General features: G+C 47.0%; 1 protein-coding gene across 5 annotated transcripts in view; it reads right to left on the bottom strand.

The window, feature by feature from the left end:
• PPP1R12C (protein phosphatase 1 regulatory subunit 12C) overlaps positions 1-21,152 on the bottom strand; it is a 141,113-nt gene that overhangs the window by 42,359 nt on the left and 77,602 nt on the right. For all 5 annotated transcript variants that reach the window (XM_073656367.1, XM_073656366.1, XM_073656368.1 and 2 more), the window contains exon 9: positions 18,755-18,843. In XM_073656367.1, the coding sequence (XP_073512468.1) occupies positions 18,755-18,843 (89 nt within the window). The remainder of the gene's footprint in view (positions 1-18,754; positions 18,844-21,152) is intronic.

Below are 21,152 nucleotides of genomic sequence, written 5' to 3'. Positions count from 1 at the left end.
ACCGGTACCTGCCCCCCCCAGTGTATAATATCTGGCCCTCCACGCTGCAGGTGTAAAACAAACGGTACCTGCCCCCCCAGTGTATAATATCAGGCCCTCCACGCTGCAGGTGTATAACAACCGGCACCTGCCCCCCCCAGTGTATAATATCTGGCCCTCCAAGCCCCAGGTGTATAACAACCGGCACCTGCCCCCCCCAGTGTATAATATCTGGCCCTCCACGCTGCAGGTGTATAACATCCAGTACCTGCCCCCCCAGTGTATAATATCAGGCCCTCCACGCTGCAGGTGTATAACAACCGGTACCTGCCCCCCCCAGTGTATAATATCAGGCCCTCCACGCTGCAGGTGTATAACAACCGGTACCTGCCCCCCCAGTGTATAATATCTGGCCCTCCACGCTGCAGGTGTATAACAACCGGTACCTGCCCCCCCAGTGTATAATATCTGGCCCTCCACGCTGCAGGTGTATAACAACCGGTACCTGCCCCCCCAGTGTATAATATCTGGCCCTCCACGCTGCAGGTGTATAACAACCGGCACCTGCCCCCCCCCAGTGTATAATATCTGGCCCTCCACGCTGCAGGTGTATAACATCCGGTACCTGCACCCCCAGTGTATAATATCAGGCCCTCCACGCTGCAGGTGTATAACAAACGGTACCTGCCCCCCCCAGTGTATAATATCTGGCCCTCCAAGCCCCAGGTGTATAACAACCGGCACCTGCCCCCCCCCAGTGTATAATATCTGGCCCTCCACGCTGCAGGTGTATAACAACCGGTACCTGCCCCCCCAGTGTATAATATCAGGCCCTCCACGCTGCAGGTGTATAACAACCGGTACCTGCCCCCCCCAGTGTATAATATCTGGCCCTCCACGCTGCAGGTGTATAACAACCGGCACCTGCCCCCCCCCAGTGTATAATATCAGGCCCTCCACGCTGCAGGTGTATAACAACCGGTACCTGCCCCCCCCAGTGTATAATATCTGGCCCTCCACGCTGCAGGTGTATAACAACCGGCACCTGCCCCCCCCCAGTGTATAATATCTGGCCCTCCACGCTGCAGGTGTATAACAACCGGCACCTGCCCCCCCCCAGTGTATAATATCTGGCCCTCCACGCTGCAGGTGTATAACAACCGGTACCTGCCCCCCCAGTGTATAATATCTGGCCCTCCACGCTGCAGGTGTATAACATCCGGTACCTGCCCCCCCAGTGTATAATATCAGGCCCTCCACGCTGCAGGTGTATAACAAACGGTACCTGCCCCCCCCAGTGTATAATATCTGGCCCTCCAAGCACCAGGTGTATAACAACCGGTACCTGCCCCCCCCCAGTGTATAATATCTGGCCCTCCACGCTGCAGGTGTATAACATCCAGTACCTGCCCCCCCAGTGTATAATATCAGGCCCTCCACGCTGCAGGTGTATAACAAACGGTACCTGCCCCCCCCAGTGTATAATATCTGGCCCTCCAAGCCACAGGTGTATAACAACCGGCGCCTGCCCCCCCCCAGTGTATAATATCTGGCCCTCCACGCTGCAGGTGTATAACATCCGGTACCTGCCCCCCCAGTGTATAATATCAGGCCCTCCACGCTGCAGGTGTATAACAAACGGTACCTGCCCCCCCCAGTGTATAATATCTGGCCCTCCAAGCCCCAGGTGTATAACAACCGGCACCTGCCCCCCCCCAGTGTATAATATCTGGCCCTCCACGCTGCAGGTGTATAACAACCGGTACCTGCCCCCCCAGTGTATAATATCAGGCCCTCCACGCTGCAGGTGTATAACAACCGGTACCTGCCCCCCCCAGTGTATAATATCTGGCCCTCCACGCTGCAGGTGTATAACATCCGGTACCTGCCCCCCCAGTGTATAATGTCTGGCCCTACAAGCCCCAGGTGTATAACATCCGGTACCTGCCCTCCCAGTGTATAATATCAGGCCCTCCACGCTGCAGGTGTATAACAACCGGTACCTGCCCCCCCAGTGTATAATATCAGGCACTCCACGCCGCAGGTGTATAACATCCGGTACCTGTCCCCCCAGTGTATAATGTCTGGCCCTCCACGCTGCAGGTGTATAACAACCGGTACCTGCCCCCCCCAGTGTATAATATCAGGCCCTCCACGCTGCAGGTGTATAACAACCGGTACCTGCCCCCCCAGTGTATAATATCAGGCCCTCCACGCTGCAGGTGTATAACAACCGGTACCTGCCCCCCCAGTGTATAATATCTGGCCCTCCACGCTGCAGGTGTATAACAACCGGTACCTGTCCCCCCAGTGTATAATATCTGGCCCTCCACGCTGCAGGTGTATAACAACCGGTACCTGCCCCCCCAGTGTATAATATCAGGCCCTCCACGCTGCAGGTGTATAACAACCGGTACCTGCCCCCCCCAGTGTATAATATCTGGCCCTCCACGCTGCAGGTGTATAACAACTGGTACCTGTCCCCCCAGTGTATAATATCTGGCCCTCCACGCTGCAGGTGTATAACATCCGGTACCTGCCCCCCCAGTGTATAATGTCTGGCCCTCCACGCTGCAGGTGTATAACAACTGGTACCTGCCCCCCCAGTGTATAATATCTGGCCCTCCACGCTGCAGGTGTATAACAACCGGTACCTGCCCCCCCCAGTGTATAATATCAGGCCCTCCACGCTGCAGGTGTATAACATCCGGCACCTGCCCCACCCCCCAGTGTATAATATCTGGCCTTCCACGCTGCAGGTGTATAACAACCGTTACCTGTCCCCCCAGTGTATAATATCAGGCCCTCCACGCTGCAGGTGTATAACAACCGGTACCTGCCCCCCCAGTGTATAATATCTGGCCCTCCACGCTGCAGGTGTATAACATCCGGTACCTGCCCCCCCAGTGTATAATATCAGGCCCTCCACGCTGCAGGTGTATAACAACCGGTACCTGCCCCCCCAGTGTATAATATCTGGCCCTCCACGCCGCAGGTGTATAACAACCGGTACCTGCCCCCCCAGTGTATAATATCAGGCCCTCCACGCCGCAGGTGTATAACATCCGGTACCTGCCCCCCCAGTGTATAATGTCTGGCCCTACAAGCCCCAGGTGTATAACATCCGGTACCTGCCCTCCCAGTGTATAATATCTGGCCCTCCACGCTGCAGGTGTATAACAACCGGTACCTGTCCCCCCAGTGTATAATATCTGGCCCTCCACGCTGCAGGTGTATAACAACCGGTACCTGCCCCCCCAGTGTATAATATCAGGCCCTCCACGCTGCAGGTGTATAACAACCGGTACCTGCCCCCCCCAGTGTATAATATCTGGCCCTCCACGCTGCAGGTGTATAACATCCGGTACCTGCCCCCCCCAGTGTATAATGTCTGGCCCTCCAAGCCCCAGGTGTATAACATCCGGTACCTGCCCTCCCAGTGTATAATATCAGGCCCTCCACGCTGCAGGTGTATAACAACCGGTACCTGCCCCCCCAGTGTATAATATCAGGCCCTCCACGCTGCAGGTGTATAACAACCGGTACCTGCCCCCCCAGTGTATAATATCTGGCCCTCCACGCCGCAGGTGTATAACAACCGGTACCTGCCCCCCCAGTGTATAATATCAGGCCCTCCACGCCGCAGGTGTATAACATCCGGTACCTGCCCCCCCAGTGTATAATGTCTGGCCCTACAAGCCCCAGGTGTATAACATCCGGTACCTGCCCTCCCAGTGTATAATATCTGGCCCTCCACGCTGCAGGTGTATAACAACCGGTACCTGTCCCCCCAGTGTATAATATCTGGCCCTCCACGCTGCAGGTGTATAACAACCGGTACCTGCCCCCCCAGTGTATAATATCAGGCCCTCCACGCTGCAGGTGTATAACAACCGGTACCTGCCCCCCCCAGTGTATAATATCTGGCCCTCCACGCTGCAGGTGTATAACATCCGGTACCTGCCCCCCCAGTGTATAATGTCTGGCCCTCCAAGCCCCAGGTGTATAACATCCGGTACCTGCCCTCCCAGTGTATAATATCAGGCCCTCCACGCTGCAGGTGTATAACAACCGGTACCTGCCCCCCCAGTGTATAATATCAGGCCCTCCACGCTGCAGGTGTATAACAACCGGTACCTGCCCCCCCAGTGTATAATATCTGGCCCTCCACGCCGCAGGTGTATAACAACCGGTACCTGCCCCCCCAGTGTATAATATCAGGCCCTCCACGCCGCAGGTGTATAACATCCGGTACCTGCCCCCCCAGTGTATAATGTCTGGCCCTACAAGCCCCAGGTGTATAACATCCGGTACCTGCCCTCCCAGTGTATAATATCTGGCCCTCCACGCTGCAGGTGTATAACAACCGGTACCTGTCCCCCCAGTGTATAATATCTGGCCCTCCACGCTGCAGGTGTATAACAACCGGTACCTGCCCCCCCAGTGTATAATATCAGGCCCTCCACGCTGCAGGTGTATAACAACCGGTACCTGCCCCCCCCAGTGTATAATATCTGGCCCTCCACGCTGCAGGTGTATAACAACTGGTACCTGTCCCCCCAGTGTATAATATCTGGCCCTCCACGCTGCAGGTGTATAACATCCGGTACCTGCCCCCCCAGTGTATAATGTCTGGCCCTCCACGCTGCAGGTGTATAACAACTGGTACCTGCCCCCCCAGTGTATAATATCTGGCCCTCCACGCTGCAGGTGTATAACAACCGGTACCTGCCCCCCCCAGTGTATAATATCAGGCCCTCCACGCTGCAGGTGTATAACATCCGGCACCTGCCCCACCCCCCAGTGTATAATATCTGGCCTTCCACGCTGCAGGTGTATAACAACCGTTACCTGTCCCCCCAGTGTATAATATCAGGCCCTCCACGCTGCAGGTGTATAACAACCGGTACCTGCCCCCCCAGTGTATAATATCTGGCCCTCCACGCTGCAGGTGTATAACATCCGGTACCTGCCCCCCCAGTGTATAATATCAGGCCCTCCACGCTGCAGGTGTATAACAACCGGTACCTGCCCCCCCAGTGTATAATATCTGGCCCTCCACGCCGCAGGTGTATAACAACCGGTACCTGCCCCCCCAGTGTATAATATCAGGCCCTCCACGCCGCAGGTGTATAACATCCGGTACCTGCCCCCCCAGTGTATAATGTCTGGCCCTACAAGCCCCAGGTGTATAACATCCGGTACCTGCCCTCCCAGTGTATAATATCTGGCCCTCCACGCTGCAGGTGTATAACAACCGGTACCTGTCCCCCCAGTGTATAATATCTGGCCCTCCACGCTGCAGGTGTATAACAACCGGTACCTGCCCCCCCAGTGTATAATATCAGGCCCTCCACGCTGCAGGTGTATAACAACCGGTACCTGCCCCCCCCAGTGTATAATATCTGGCCCTCCACGCTGCAGGTGTATAACATCCGGTACCTGCCCCCCCAGTGTATAATGTCTGGCCCTCCAAGCCCCAGGTGTATAACATCCGGTACCTGCCCTCCCAGTGTATAATATCAGGCCCTCCACGCTGCAGGTGTATAACAACCGGTACCTGCCCCCCCAGTGTATAATATCAGGCCCTCCACGCCGCAGGTGTATAACATCCGGTACCTGTCCCCCCAGTGTATAATGTCTGGCCCTCCACGCTGCAGGTGTATAACAACCGGTACCTGCCCCCCCCAGTGTATAATATCAGGCCCTCCACGCTGCAGGTGTATAACAACCGGTACCTGCCCCCCCAGTGTATAATATCAGGCCCTCCACGCTGCAGGTGTATAACAACCGGTACCTGCCCCCCCAGTGTATAATATCTGGCCCTCCACGCTGCAGGTGTATAACAACCGGTACCTGCCCCCCCAGTGTATAATATCTGGCCCTCCACGCTGCAGGTGTATAACAACTGGTACCTGCCCCCCCAGTGTATAATATCAGGCCCTCCACGCTGCAGGTGTATAACATCCGGCACCTGCCCCCCCCCAGTGTATAATATCTGGCCCTCCACGCTGCAGGTGTATAACAACCGGTACCTGTCCCCCCAGTGTATAATATCAGGCCCTCCACGCTGCAGGTGTATAACATCCGGCACCTGCCCCCCCCCCCAGTGTATAATATCTGGCCCTCCACGCTGCAGGTGTATAACAACCGGTACCTGTCCCCCCAGTGTATAATATCAGGCCCTCCACGCTGCAGGTGTATAACATCCGGCACCTGCCCCCCCCCCCCAGTGTATAATATCAGGCCCTCCACGCTGCAGGTGTATAACATCCGGTACCTGCCCCCCCAGTGTATAATGTCTGGCCCTCCACGCTGCAGGTGTATAACAAACGGTACCTGTCCCCCCAGTGTATAATATCTGGCCCTCCACGCTGCAGGTGTATAACAACCGGTACCTGCCCCCCCAGTGTATAATATCAGGCCCTCCACGCTGCAGGTGTATAACAACCGGTACCTGCCCCCCCCAGTGTATAATATCTGGCCCTCCACGCTGCAGGTGTATAACATCCGGTACCTGCCCCCCCAGTGTATAATGTCTGGCCCTCCAAGCCCCAGGTGTATAACATCCGGTACCTGCCCTCCCAGTGTATAATATCAGGCCCTCCACGCTGCAGGTGTATAACAACCGGTACCTGCCCCCCCAGTGTATAATATCAGGCCCTCCACGCCGCAGGTGTATAACAACCGGTACCTGCCCCCCCAGTGTATAATATCTGGCCCTCCACGCCGCAGGTGTATAACAACCGGTACCTGCCCCCCCAGTGTATAATATCAGGCCCTCCACGCCGCAGGTGTATAACATCCGGTACCTGCCCCCCCAGTGTATAATGTCTGGCCCTACAAGCCCCAGGTGTATAACATTCGGTACCTGCCCTCCCAGTGTATAATATCAGGCCCTCCACGCTGCAGGTGTATAACAACCGGTACCTGTCCCCCCAGTGTATAATATCTGGCCCTCCACGCTGCAGGTGTATAACAACCGGTACCTGCCCCCCCAGTGTATAATATCAGGCCCTCCACGCTGCAGGTGTATAACAACCGGTACCTGCCCCCCCCAGTGTATAATATCTGGCCCTCCACGCTGCAGGTGTATAACAACTGGTACCTGTCCCCCCAGTGTATAATATCTGGCCCTCCACGCTGCAGGTGTATAACATCCGGTACCTGCCCCCCCAGTGTATAATGTCTGGCCCTCCACGCTGCAGGTGTATAACAACTGGTACCTGCCCCCCCAGTGTATAATATCTGGCCCTCCACGCTGCAGGTGTATAACAACCGGTACCTGCCCCCCCCAGTGTATAATATCAGGCCCTCCACGCTGCAGGTGTATAACATCCGGCACCTGCCCCACCCCCCAGTGTATAATATCTGGCCTTCCACGCTGCAGGTGTATAACAACCGTTACCTGTCCCCCCAGTGTATAATATCAGGCCCTCCACGCTGCAGGTGTATAACAACCGGTACCTGCCCCCCCAGTGTATAATATCTGGCCCTCCACGCTGCAGGTGTATAACATCCGGTACCTGCCCCCCCAGTGTATAATATCAGGCCCTCCACGCTGCAGGTGTATAACAACCGGTACCTGCCCCCCCAGTGTATAATATCTGGCCCTCCACGCCGCAGGTGTATAACAACCGGTACCTGCCCCCCCAGTGTATAATATCAGGCCCTCCACGCCGCAGGTGTATAACATCCGGTACCTGCCCACCCAGTGTATAATGTCTGGCCCTACAAGCCCCAGGTGTATAACATCCGGTACCTGCCCTCCCAGTGTATAATATCTGGCCCTCCACGCTGCAGGTGTATAACAACCGGTACCTGTCCCCCCAGTGTATAATATCTGGCCCTCCACGCTGCAGGTGTATAACAACCGGTACCTGCCCCCCCAGTGTATAATATCAGGCCCTCCACGCTGCAGGTGTATAACAACCGGTACCTGCCCCCCCCAGTGTATAATATCTGGCCCTCCACGCTGCAGGTGTATAACATCCGGTACCTGCCCCCCCAGTGTATAATGTCTGGCCCTCCAAGCCCCAGGTGTATAGCATCCGGTACCTGCCCTCCCAGTGTATAATATCAGGCCCTCCACGCTGCAGGTGTATAACAACCGGTACCTGCCCCCCCAGTGTATAATATCAGGCCCTCCACGCCGCAGGTGTATAACATCCGGTACCTGTCCCCCCAGTGTATAATGTCTGGCCCTCCACGCTGCAGGTGTATAACAACCGGTACCTGCCCCCCCCAGTGTATAATATCAGGCCCTCCACGCTGCAGGTGTATAACAACCGGTACCTGCCCCCCCAGTGTATAATATCAGGCCCTCCACGCTGCAGGTGTATAACAACCGGTACCTGCCCCCCCAGTGTATAATATCTGGCCCTCCACGCTGCAGGTGTATAACAACCGGTACCTGCCCCCCCAGTGTATAATATCTGGCCCTCCACGCTGCAGGTGTATAACAACTGGTACCTGCCCCCCCAGTGTATAATATCAGGCCCTCCACGCTGCAGGTGTATAACATCCGGCACCTGCCCCCCCCCAGTGTATAATATCTGGCCCTCCACGCTGCAGGTGTATAACAACCGGTACCTGTCCCCCCAGTGTATAATATCAGGCCCTCCACGCTGCAGGTGTATAACATCCGGCACCTGCCCCCCCCCCCAGTGTATAATATCTGGCCCTCCACGCTGCAGGTGTATAACAACCGGTACCTGTCCCCCCAGTGTATAATATCAGGCCCTCCACGCTGCAGGTGTATAACATCCGGCACCTGCCCCCCCCCCCAGTGTATAATATCAGGCCCTCCACGCTGCAGGTGTATAACATCCGGTACCTGCCCCCCCAGTGTATAATGTCTGGCCCTACAAGCCCCAGGTGTATAACATCCAGTACCTGCCCTCCCAGTGTATAATATCTGGCCCTCCACGCTGCAGGTGTATAACATCCGGTACCTGCCCCCCCAGTGTATAATATCTGGCCCTCCACGCTGCAGGTGTATAACAACCGGTACCTGCCCCCCCAGTGTATAATATCTGGCCCTCCACGCCGCAGGTGTATAACAACCGGTACCTGCCCCCCCAGTGTATAATATCTGGCCCTCCACGCTGCAGGTGTATAACAACCGGTACCTGCCCCCCCAGTGTATAATATCTGGCCCTCCACGCTGCAGGTGTCTAACAACCGGTACCTGCCCCCTCAGTGTATAATATCTGGCCCTCCACGCCGCAGGCGTATAACATCCGGTACCTGCCCCCCCCCCCCTCCCCCAGTGTATAATATCTGGCCCTCCATGACCCAGGTGAATAACATCCAGATATTATACACTGCGGGGGCAGGTACCGGATGTTATACACCTGGGGTGTGGAGGGCCAGATGATATTATACACTGGGGGGACAGGTACCGGATGTTATACACCTGGGGCGTGGCCCTCCACACTGCAGGTGTATAACATCCGGTACATGCCCCCCCAATGTATAATGTCCAGTCCCCCAGTCATCGCCCCCCCACCTCCGGTGTATAACATCCAGTACCCACCCCGGGTACTGGAGAGACAGAGATAGAGACATAGATAGAGACATAGAGAGAGAGATAGAGACATATAGAGAGAGACAGAGACAGACATATAGAGAGAGAGAGAGACATATAGAGAGAGAGAGAGACATACAGAGAGAGAGAGAGACATACAGAGAGAGAGAGAGACATACAGAGAGAGAGAGACATACAGAGAGAGAGAGAGACAGAGACATATAGAGAGAGAGACAGAGACATATAGAGAGAGAGACAGAGACATATAGAGAGAGAGAGAGACAGAGACAGAGAGAGAGACAGAGACAGAGAGAGATAGAGACATACAGAGAGAGATAGAGACATACAGAGAGAGATAGAGACATACAGAGAGAGATAGAGACATACAGAGAGAGAGAGAGAGACATACAGAGAGAGAGAGAGAGACATACAGAGAGAGAGAGAGAGACATACAGAGAGAGAGAGAGAGACATACAGAGAGAGAGAGAGAGACATACAGAGAGAGAGAGAGAGACATACAGAGAGAGAGAGAGACATACAGAGAGAGATAGAGACATACAGAGAGAGAGAGAGACATACAGAGAGAGATAGAGACATACAGAGAGAGAGAGAGACATACAGAGAGAGAGAGAGACATACAGAGAGAGAGAGAGACATACAGAGAGAGAGAGACATACAGAGACAGAGAGAGAGAGAGAGAGACATATAGAGAGAGAGAGAGAGAGACATATAGAGACATATAGAGAGAGAGAGACATATAGAGAGAGAGAGACATATAGAGAGAGAGAGAGACAGAGACATAGAGAGAGAGAGACAGACATATAGAGAGAGAGAGACATATAGAGAGAGAGAGACAGAGACATATAGAGAGAGAGAGAGAGAGACAGAGACATATAGAGAGAGAGAGACAGAGACATATAGAGAGAGAGAGACAGAGACATATAGAGAGAGAGAGACAGAGACATAGAGAGAGAGAGAGACAGAGAGATAGAGACAGAGACAGAGAGATAGAGACAGAGAGATAGAGACAGAGAGACAGAGACAGAGAGATAGAGACAGAGACAGAGAGATAGAGACAGAGAGATAGAGACAGAGAGATAGAGACAGAGACAGAGAGATAGAGACAGAGAGAGAGAGACAGAGAGAGAGAGACAGAGAGAGAGAGACAGAGAGAGAGAGACAGAGAGAGAGAGACAGAGAGAGAGAGACAGAGCGAGAGAGACATAGAGAGCGATAGAGACATAGAGAGAGCGATAGAGACATAGAGAGAGAGATAGAGACATAGAGAGAGAGATAGAGACATAGAGAGAGAGAGATAGAGACATAGAGAGAGAGAGATAGAGACATAGAGAGAGAGAGATAGAGACATAGAGAGAGAGAGATAGAGACATAGAGAGAGAGAGATAGAGACATAGAGAGAGAGAGATAGAGACATAGAGAGAGAGAGATAGAGACATAGAGAGAGAGAGATAGAGACATAGAGAGAGAGAGATAGAGACATAGAGAGAGAGAGATAGAGACATAGAGAGAGAGAGATAGAGACATAGAGAGAGAGATAGAGACATAGAGAGAGATAGAGACATAGAGAGAGATAGAGACATAGAGAGAGATAGAGACATAGAGAGAGATAGAGACATAGAGAGAGATAGAGACATAGAGAGAGATAGAGACATAGAGAGAGATAGAGACATATAGAGAGATAGAGACATATAGAGAGATAGAGACATATAGAGAGATAGAGACATATAGAGAGATAGAGACATATAGAGAGATAGAGACATATAGAGAGATAGAGACATATAGAGAGATAGAGACATATAGAGAGATAGAGACATATAGAGAGATAGAGACATATAGAGAGATAGAGACATATAGAGAGATAGAGACATATAGAGAGATAGAGACATATAGAGAGATAGAGACATATAGAGAGATAGAGACATATAGAGAGATAGAGACATATAGAGAGATAGAGACATATAGAGAGATAGAGACATATAGAGAGATAGAGACATATAGAGAGATAGAGACATATAGAGAGATAGAGACATATAGAGAGATAGAGACATATAGAGAGATAGAGACATATAGAGAGATAGAGACATATAGAGAGATAGAGACATATAGAGAGATAGAGACATATAGAGAGATAGAGACATATAGAGAGATAGAGACATATAGAGAGATAGAGACATATAGAGAGATAGAGACATATAGAGAGATAGAGACATATAGAGATAGAGACATATAGAGAGATAGAGATATATAGAGAGATAGAGATATATAGAGAGATAGAGATATATAGAGAGATAGAGATATATAGAGAGATAGAGATATATAGAGAGATAGAGATATATAGAGAGATAGATACAGTACAGACCAAAAGTTTGGACACACCTTCTCATTTAAAGATTTTTCTGTATTTTCATGACTATGAAAATTGTACATTCACACTGAAGGCATCAAAACTATGAATTAACACATGTGGAATTATATACTTAACAAAAAAGTGTGAAACAACTGAAAATATGTCTTATATTCTAGGTTCTTCAAAGTAGCCACCTTTTGCTTTGATGACTGCTTTGCACACTCTTGGCATTCTCTTGATGAGCTTCAAGAGGTAGTCACCGGAAATGGTTTTCACTTCACAGGTGTGCCCTGTCAGGTTTAATAATAATGTGTGAATGTACAATTTTCATAGTCCTGAAAATACAGAAAAATCTTTAAATGAGAAGGTGTGTCCAAACTTTTGGTCTGTACTGTATATATAGAGATATAGCCATGAAGTGGATACCCCGTAATGTTACAGTGTGGAAAGCAGAGTGCTGAGAAGCAGAAAACAGAAAAAAGTCACCACCGCTCTGCTGACTCCATAACTGCAGAGTCCAGACCTCCTCTGGTATTACCATCAGCACAAACACTGCGCCTCCTCCGGGAGCTTCACGGCCGAGCAGCAGCATGCAGCCGTACATCACGAAGCACAATGCAGAGCGTCTGATGGAGTGGTGTAAAGCCACCACCACTGGACATTGGAGAAGACATGTCCTGTGCAGTGACGGATCTCACTTCTCTATCTGGAGTCTGATGGAGGAGTCTGGGTTTTAAGAATGTTACCCGCTGACAGCATTGTTCCCGCTGTATAATTTGGTGAAGGAGGGATGATGCTATGGGGATGTTTATCAGGGGTCGGCCTCTGCTCCTTTTCAGTGGAGGAAAATTTACTCCTACAGCAAATAAGACATTTTGCATAATTGTAGTTTGCAATTTGGGGGAACAGTTTGAAGGAGGCTTTTTCTGCCCCAATGTATTAAGTTCACACAGACATGGTTGGAGGAGTTTAGTGTGCAAGAGCCCGGACCTCAAAACCATCCAACACCTCGGGGATGATCTAGACTGAAGACTAGGAGCCCGGCCTCTCTCCAACATCAGGGTCTGGCCTGACAAATGCTATTATGGATGAATGGGTAAAAATTCCCACAGATACCTTCAAAATCTTATAGAAAGACGAGAATAACTCGATATTAATGCCCTAAGAGCTCCAGTAGGACATTTGTCCATATAGTGCATTTCATTGGTGACTGGGGTTTGGGGCAGCATAAATGAGGCAAATGTTCTGCTCAGGAAAAACAATCAAACATTAGGGGAGATTTATCACAATTAGCACAAAAAAAAAGAAAGTCTTTCATGACCTGCCCCATATTTATTATGCATTTTAGACCCTTTCTGCACCGATGAGGGTGGGACCTTACTGAAACAGGGCGTGTCTTGTCAGATAGGGGTGTGGCTTATCACGCAAAACATGTAAAAAAAAGAAAAAGGTGCCAAAATTTTGATGCAGATTTTGGGCACAATGCAAGACAACTATAAAGTGGGGTAAACTGAAAACCTACTCTGATTTATAAAAAGGAAATTATAATAGGAAGACGATGAGAAAGAAAACTTGCACGCATTAAACAATAAGGATGGAAAGGCCATTTAAAGGGATCTGTGGGATGTGCAGCAGCAAAAAAATATCTAAAAAAGCCAAAAGGGTTTTACAGTCAGCGTGTGTAATTGTCAGATTCAGCTTAAAGGAATTTAATTGCAAACATGAACGGTCTACCCAAAGCAAAATCCATGGCTGAAACAAAAGATAAAGAGGTGTATGCATGTACCCTATAATCAGGCATAACCTGTAGTAAAAGAATGGGAGAGTCGAGTTATGGTTGATATATGCCGCATTAAGCTGCCCGCATGCAACCTGCCACCTGATGGAGGACGAGGCGAAACATCTCAAGGTTTATATTTGCAGTTTTCTATGATAATAAAGTGGATCCGTCACTTGAAGATTATGATTTTTGTTTTTCAATAGGACAACAAACAGGACAGGTCAGCTCTAATACTGGTCCAAAAAGCACAAAATATAAGATTCCTAAAAGCTTGGGTTTTAAAAAGAAAAAAAATTATTAAAGGGCTGGAAGGCTTTCTTTTTTTAAGTTTTGATGAGGATTTTGGATAACGTCTAAAATATATTACCGCCCACTTGTGACCGACGACCACTGTATGCACTTGCAGTGGCACTACACAGCGGGCATCGCTCTCTGCGGTCCATGTCAGTACTGCAGGCTCTTTATTATGGAGGCCCTGAACTCTGCATTAGCCAATACATTTTGTGCCATATGGACTTGCAATAGTTTGGACCTCTACCCATGCTATAGTGACTGATCCACTTTAGAGGCAGATCTGTAAATTTTTGACGTGGCCAACTGGAGATCTGCACTCTCCGCTCCCCTGACTTGTCCGGTTTAGGAAACACTTTTCAATAAGGGGGTACTGAAATTTAAGCAAGTTATCGCCTATCCACTGGATGAATCAATCCGCACAACCCTATGGCCGAAGGACAGGAGCCCTGATAACTCCTATCTGGCTTGGGGTAATGTCATGAGTGTTGGTGTGGATGGGTGACAACTTGCTTAGCTGGGTATACTCATTTTTGAGCAACATTGTTCCTTTTGTTAATCCTTCTGGAAATTATAGATAGGCAAAGAGAATGGTGACACCCAATTGTCACTCAATGTTGGAGACCCACCCAGGTGTACGATACCACACCGTTGACAATTTATTCATGCATTTCCAGGAGTAATAACAGAAGGACAGCACAATTTTGGAGAAAATATGCTCTAGAATTTTTAGGTCAAGTCTTATTTAACCTGCAGAAGAAACACAAATATATTTTACAGGAAAACTTTAACAAACTAACGTTTTTATTTTACTTTCTAAAACAGAGTAACAAGAGGAAAGAAATGAAGGGAATAAAAAACAAAATAATACAACACAAAAAAACAAAAATGAACACGCACAAGCGTACACTACAAACAAGACAAATGTTGCTCACCGCAGCCTTTTGGCCTCTCTGGGGCACCAGAATGATGCCGGTTTTGCGCAAGCTCTGACGCCACATGGAGGGACCTACCGGTCCAGCAAGGGGCAAAATGGGAGTGACAAAGGTGAGAAGGGGCTGGCGGGATGGAAGGAGACACACGAGCAGGCGCACAGAGACAACCACGCGGTAAGAGGGAGCAAGTCGGGAAACCATGGGGCAAATGGAATGGAAAAATTAATAGAGAGAAATTAAAAGTCAGAAGAAGTGTAAGAAAAAACAAAATAAAAAAAGACCAGTCACCTCGGATGAAAGGGACAAGGTGCCAGATGAGGAAAATGAAAAGTGGTTAGACGGAAAGGGAAAAGACAAAGACAGAAGAGAGATCGGTCCAGAAGTAGCAAATATATCTGATTAACATAAGCACAATGTGACAGAATAAGCCCATTAGACTAAAGCCTCCACCCAGCGTCAGTAAGCTCTCACCAAGCCCTCCACACACAGCACTTTAAAGTGTAGCTCCAGATCAAAGCCAAAAATGCTCTATGCCTTTACAGTGTGGGTTCCCCAAACAGATATCACCATAACCCCCAAATACACATCCTATTCTCAGGATCCTGCCTAATATTATTATTACCTTGCACAGAACTCATAAGGGCCTTCAATTTATTTTTAAAAGGTTATTCAGCACCATTCATTACTGAATCGGGAGGCACTACAGACAAGTCGTCCATTGCCCCTTTGCCAGGTTTCGAATACGTGTTATTAGGGCAGCCGCACAATACCTGCCAGCTGTGCCCAACACCATGCAAACAGCCGATCGAAGCCGTGCCACTAATGCAGTAATGAAATGGTGTATTGAAATCAATGGGCTTAAGAAAGGTGGCTGGTATGTTAGGAGTTAACCACTCTCCTGGAAGGGAACTACAACCCACTTCCAGCCAGGGTTAGGGCAGATACCAGTGGCTGAGCTTCCTGGAAACCAGCTGTACACTATTTTAATTGGCTAACAGATCACTCCTGTGACTATATTAGATGTGCCAACTTCCCACCACTTCACCACTCCCTGAGGAAGCACGTGTGAAACGCGCGTTGGAGTGGGGGGGCGGCATAGACAAATCCTCAGCATGAATCATGGTCGGTAATCCCACTTTGTTTGCACCCTTTTGTGACATTTTCTCACTCATACAGGCACATCATTGTGTGTTCACATATACTGCTATGCAGTTTTGTATCTGATACCTGATGGGCATTTCCACTTTATACACTCCTACACTGTTTACATAGAGTGATTCCTGATCTAGCACTTTGCATTTACTGATATATGCTGCTGCTGTCTCCCTGCCTCCTACCTAGTCTTTTTAAATTGTCTTGTATGTCTATTATGAATTGTCATGTGGTGTCTTTTCCAATAATAAATATCTAATTGTGTAAATGTATTATGTGAATTTCATTATTAAATTCTCAGATAGTTTTTCATATAAATTACAGCTGTACACTATGCAAGATAAAAGCTCCCATTGCAGGAGAATAACAGCAGATAGAAAAAGCAAGCCAACTGCAAACTTGCTTATTTTCAAGCGAATTAAAGCAATTTAATAACAGTTTTGGGCTAATGTGCACTGGGACCAGAGTCTTCTCTAATGGCAAATGCCTGAGGAGAAGGACACATTATCTACAGTAGGAGCTACACTTTAAAGATGAAAAGAGCTGTCACTCCACAAGCTGTAGACGTTTGCTGCACTGAAACATGCATGGGGCCAATGAAATAATGGGGGAAAGAAGCAAAATCCTAAAACGACAGTGCTTTAACCTAAAAGTCATGCTGTCAATAACAGATAATGACAGTGAATACAGGTATTTTTTGTACCAGTAAATTAATAGAGTTCATTGTGCTAATAAATACCAATGTGGATCGGCACCATTCTCAGATACACCCTACGTGCAAGGCATATATATTATACAATCCTAGCTGCAGTATTAAATGGGTTCTCCACCTTAAGGAGGACTTTTTTTTAGCTAAATGCATATATTTGGAGCTAAAAAAAAAAAAAATATTTTTTTTAAATTGAGTTTCATTAAACATTTTGCCTTCTATAGCCTCGGTGCTGCACTGGCTGCAGAAGGAGTTAACTGAGAGACCATCAGTGAGCTCATTCTAATAGTCTGATAGGAGAGATGATTATTCTTTGATCTGTCTTGATTTATGACCACACGTTCAAAAGTGCAGCGAAACAAAAAGAGCATGAAAATGCCAAAATTTTTAATGAAACCAAACTGCAAACGTGATTTTTTAACCCCAAATACATGCATTTAAGCAAAAAATAATAGATAAATACATTTGTTCCCAAAAGTTGACAACCAGCCTTGTCGTATACATTTAGTGCCGAGTTGTGGAAATCTCTTGACAACGCTGCACCCGGTCTATACTTTACTACTACACAGAACATCTCTCACCAGATCATCACCAATATTAGAGCAGCAATACTGCCTTAAAGTGACCCTATCGCTTCTGAGGAAACCCTCAAAGTGACAGAAGATGAAGTTCTAAGACTTTTCTCAAATACATATCCGCAATTCAGATGATTTCCCTCACTATTACAGGGAAACCGGTTTTACTTTTCATTTTATAGGAGTAAATGCAAAATCAGGTGAGAATGTCGGCTCTGAGATATTCCACATATAAGGGGGGAGGAAGAAGAGGATTCTTTACAGCAGCAGAGTGGTAAATGAGGCTTCTGCTCACGATTCAGTGAGAACAAATACATTTTCCCCATTTTGTCTATTTGCTGGTCTATAAGATAATCCATTCACTTGGCTTTATAATAAATACACCAAAAGTGAAGTACAAACATGGTAACTGAATATTCCAATGCATCCCAAGTCAGCAAACCACAAATCGGGTGAAAATTTCCTCGCTTCCTTACAGCCAGGAGCCTAAACTTTATAACATATACAATGTTGCTATACATCAGACATGAAATAAGAGGTTCCAGTATATTCTGCAGGCCAGATAAAGAAGGAGGATACTGCCACTTCTAAAGGGTTACCCTGCAAGAAGTGGACACGGCTGCTTCCAAAGTATTAGTCTAATAGATGAGGAAACCGCTACTTGGAAAGAGTAAATCTAGAGGAGGACACAGCTGCTTGTGAAAGGTTAATCTTCTAGAAGAGGACATAGCTGATTGTAAAGAGTACATCTACTAGAGGACATAGCTGCTTGTAAAAGGTTAAACTTCTAGAAAAGGGCATAGCTGATTGTAAAAAGTACATCCACTAGAGGAGGACATAGCAACTTGCAAAGGATTCATTTAATACAAGAGGGGATAGCATCTTGTAGAGGGTCAAACTACTAAAAGGATACAGCTGTTTCTAAAGAGTTAGCCTGAATCTATCACTACATACAAAAAAAAGAGCCCAAAACAGATATACTGACAAGAACCTGTACATCATTTTAGATCTGTAACCGTTTGTTTTAGCCTCCTTCTCCAAGGTACACAATAATCCATCTTACAATTCTTCATGTCTCTATATCCATGGAGTAAGATAACACAAATCTCACATGCTGTCAAGATGGTGAGACAGCCCAACTTCAGCATGCCTCTCTTAAAGGGCCAGAGCTTTTATCAATAAACTAGAGCAGAATTGTCTAGCATAGCTATGTAGATCTCCCTCTTGAACCCATAGAGAAGGAATTGCCAATGTGACAATTCTTCATCATACATAGAAGACGCATTTTAGACTCCACTAAAGCAAAAATCGTAATATTGATAAAGATCTGGTGAGAAAGGTTAGTAAAAATAGATACATAGGAAAGGAAAATCCATGAGACGACTACTAATCAGGAGACACTATCTACAGAATGCCAACAACAGACTTGGTTCTACCTTCAGGTCCGGTGAAGATGGGCTCACGATGCTGTTCTGTGGCTCTGCTTGTAATCCATTTTCATTCACCTCCACATTTGTTTTAGGATCTGAGGAAAGAAAATTATTGTTAAAGTAAAATGTCCCATGTAGAAAATAAAAGGGAAATCCTAATAGATCTGCATTGAAATGATCAGGACGATACCTATAATTTTAGAAATGTCTCAGCACAACAGATTAATTTTATTGTGAAGTTTAAAGTGGATCATTCTCTCTCTCTACATCTGATATATCTTTAGAGTAGGTGAACACTGAGCTTTTTTGAGGGGAGTTTTTGGAACAGAAACTTTAGAAAATTGCAAATCTTCCTTAAAAAAAAACAAAAACGAACAAACGGGCGTTTCTACTCCAAAAACTCAGCAAAAATACTTAGTGTGCACACATCAATGGGCTACGTGCACCCAGAGTGTTCAGAGGGGCTCTGCAGCAGAAACTGGGTGGAAAATCACCAAAAGCTCATCCAAATTATATATAAAATAAATAAATTATATAATTATATATATGAATTTATTCTCCAAAAACTCAGCAAAAAGACTGTACCCTTACCTTTAATTACATTTTTGGAAATTAAATCTCTAATTATTTAATTATTTTCCTTACAATAGGCCATAAATGTCTATTTGGTGGGGGTCCGAGTGACCAGAAGCTACATGGGACAATGCTATTGCATGGACAGTCCTCCAAAAATACTTTTATTACTGATTTGGTGATTTAGCAGGCACATGCTCTTAAACATCCGGCAAGGTAAAAGCAACCGGCCTGACTTTTCTGTTATTAAACAAGTTAATTATCAAGAGTACAAAAATGTTGATATCTGAAATATCCTTGGATATGAAGTTCTTCCAAAAGGCACAGGTGTGCCATTTTTTTATTTTATTTTTTAAGTGGATTGACTCCATTTTGGCCAGCAGATGGCGGCATTATGCAATCGGGAAACCAACGCTAAGAATCAGGAAAGGTCAATACATTTATGGGGGCGATGAAACGATTTTCCATTTCCGACTATTGAAATATTCAATGCATAGTGAACACACTATATGTGTGATTTATGTATATGCAAAAGGACAGTCAGACAGTTTAGTAAATGTGTGCTCGCCAAATATCAGAAACCCATTGTGAGCGCCTCTGACTTTTCTAGAAAACATTACGCGCCGATTCTAACTGCAAAGGTTTACTGCGGATTGCAAAAATACCCATGGTGCTAAAAAATGTAGGCTATAGGATGCTGACACATTTGGTTTTTGACGGGACAGAAATATATCAGTCTTCTAGGAATCAAGCAGAGAAGACTAATCTCCTGCCGATCACTTCCAGCTTCCATGTTGGGGCCGCAGGGTCCAGCAGAGACAGTTATTTCACAGCCACACACAGGACACGGCTGAGCTCTTAAGACATCTAGAAGATTTCTTTATACGTTTCTCAGTTATATTCATACAAATTGTATTATACGGTCGCCAGCACCCAATCGGAGCTCGATCCGACAGCAGCAGTTTAACCCCCTTAGAGGCTGCTGTCAATCATGATAGAGGGATTTAAGCAGTTTGGAATGGCAAGAGCGTCTTATTGCGAGGTAATCATCACCGGTGTCATAAGAGTCAATTTCAAAACAGACTGCAAAACATTGATCAAAGGTTAAAGTTCCCCAATAATAATATTTCTTTATTAGTTCCAGGGCTGTGGAGTCGGTATAAAATGGACCAATTGCGATTCCTAAAATATATAATAAATTGGGTACAGTAGTTCAATGCAGTTTGTGAGGAATATTTTTTTCATAAGAATTTGGGAAAGTTAGGAAATGTCCTATAAATGTCTATCCTATTCCTGATCTAAGGGTCTAGACTTTTAGCTGAGATGAATCTGTGCTACAGTAAATTTATCACTGAAACATGAGCCATGTATGAGGGAGTCGGAGTCATGGAAATTGAGGTTTGGCTTACCAACTCCACAGCCCTGATTAGTTCTATTATTTAATTTTAACTATTTCATTCATTATTTTATTATTGAATTGTAATTATTTTTATTATTTAATTGTAGTTATTCTATTAATAAAATAATTACAATAATGAAATTAAAAATGTAATATCTATATCTATCTATCTACACACACACACACACACACACACACACACAGCTCCAAAAAATAAAGGGAACACTTAAACAACAGAATATAACTCCAAGTAAATCAAACTTCTGTGAAACCAAACTGTCCACTTAGGAAGCAACACTGATTGACAATCAATTTCACATGATGTTATGCAAATGGAATAGACAATAGATGGAAATTATTGGCAATTATCAAGACACCCTCAATAAAGGAGAGGTTCTGCAGGTGGGGACCACAGACCACATCTCAGTACCA

Source organism: Phyllobates terribilis, unplaced genomic scaffold (assembly GCF_046119375.1).
Source record: "Phyllobates terribilis strain yellow unplaced genomic scaffold, ASM4611937v1 Scaffold_12__6_contigs__length_324123572, whole genome shotgun sequence".
Classification (NCBI taxonomy): Eukaryota; Metazoa; Chordata; class Amphibia; order Anura; family Dendrobatidae; genus Phyllobates; species Phyllobates terribilis.
Note: the sequence above shows the minus strand (reverse complement) of the source record. Positions and strands in the feature narration are given on the sequence as shown.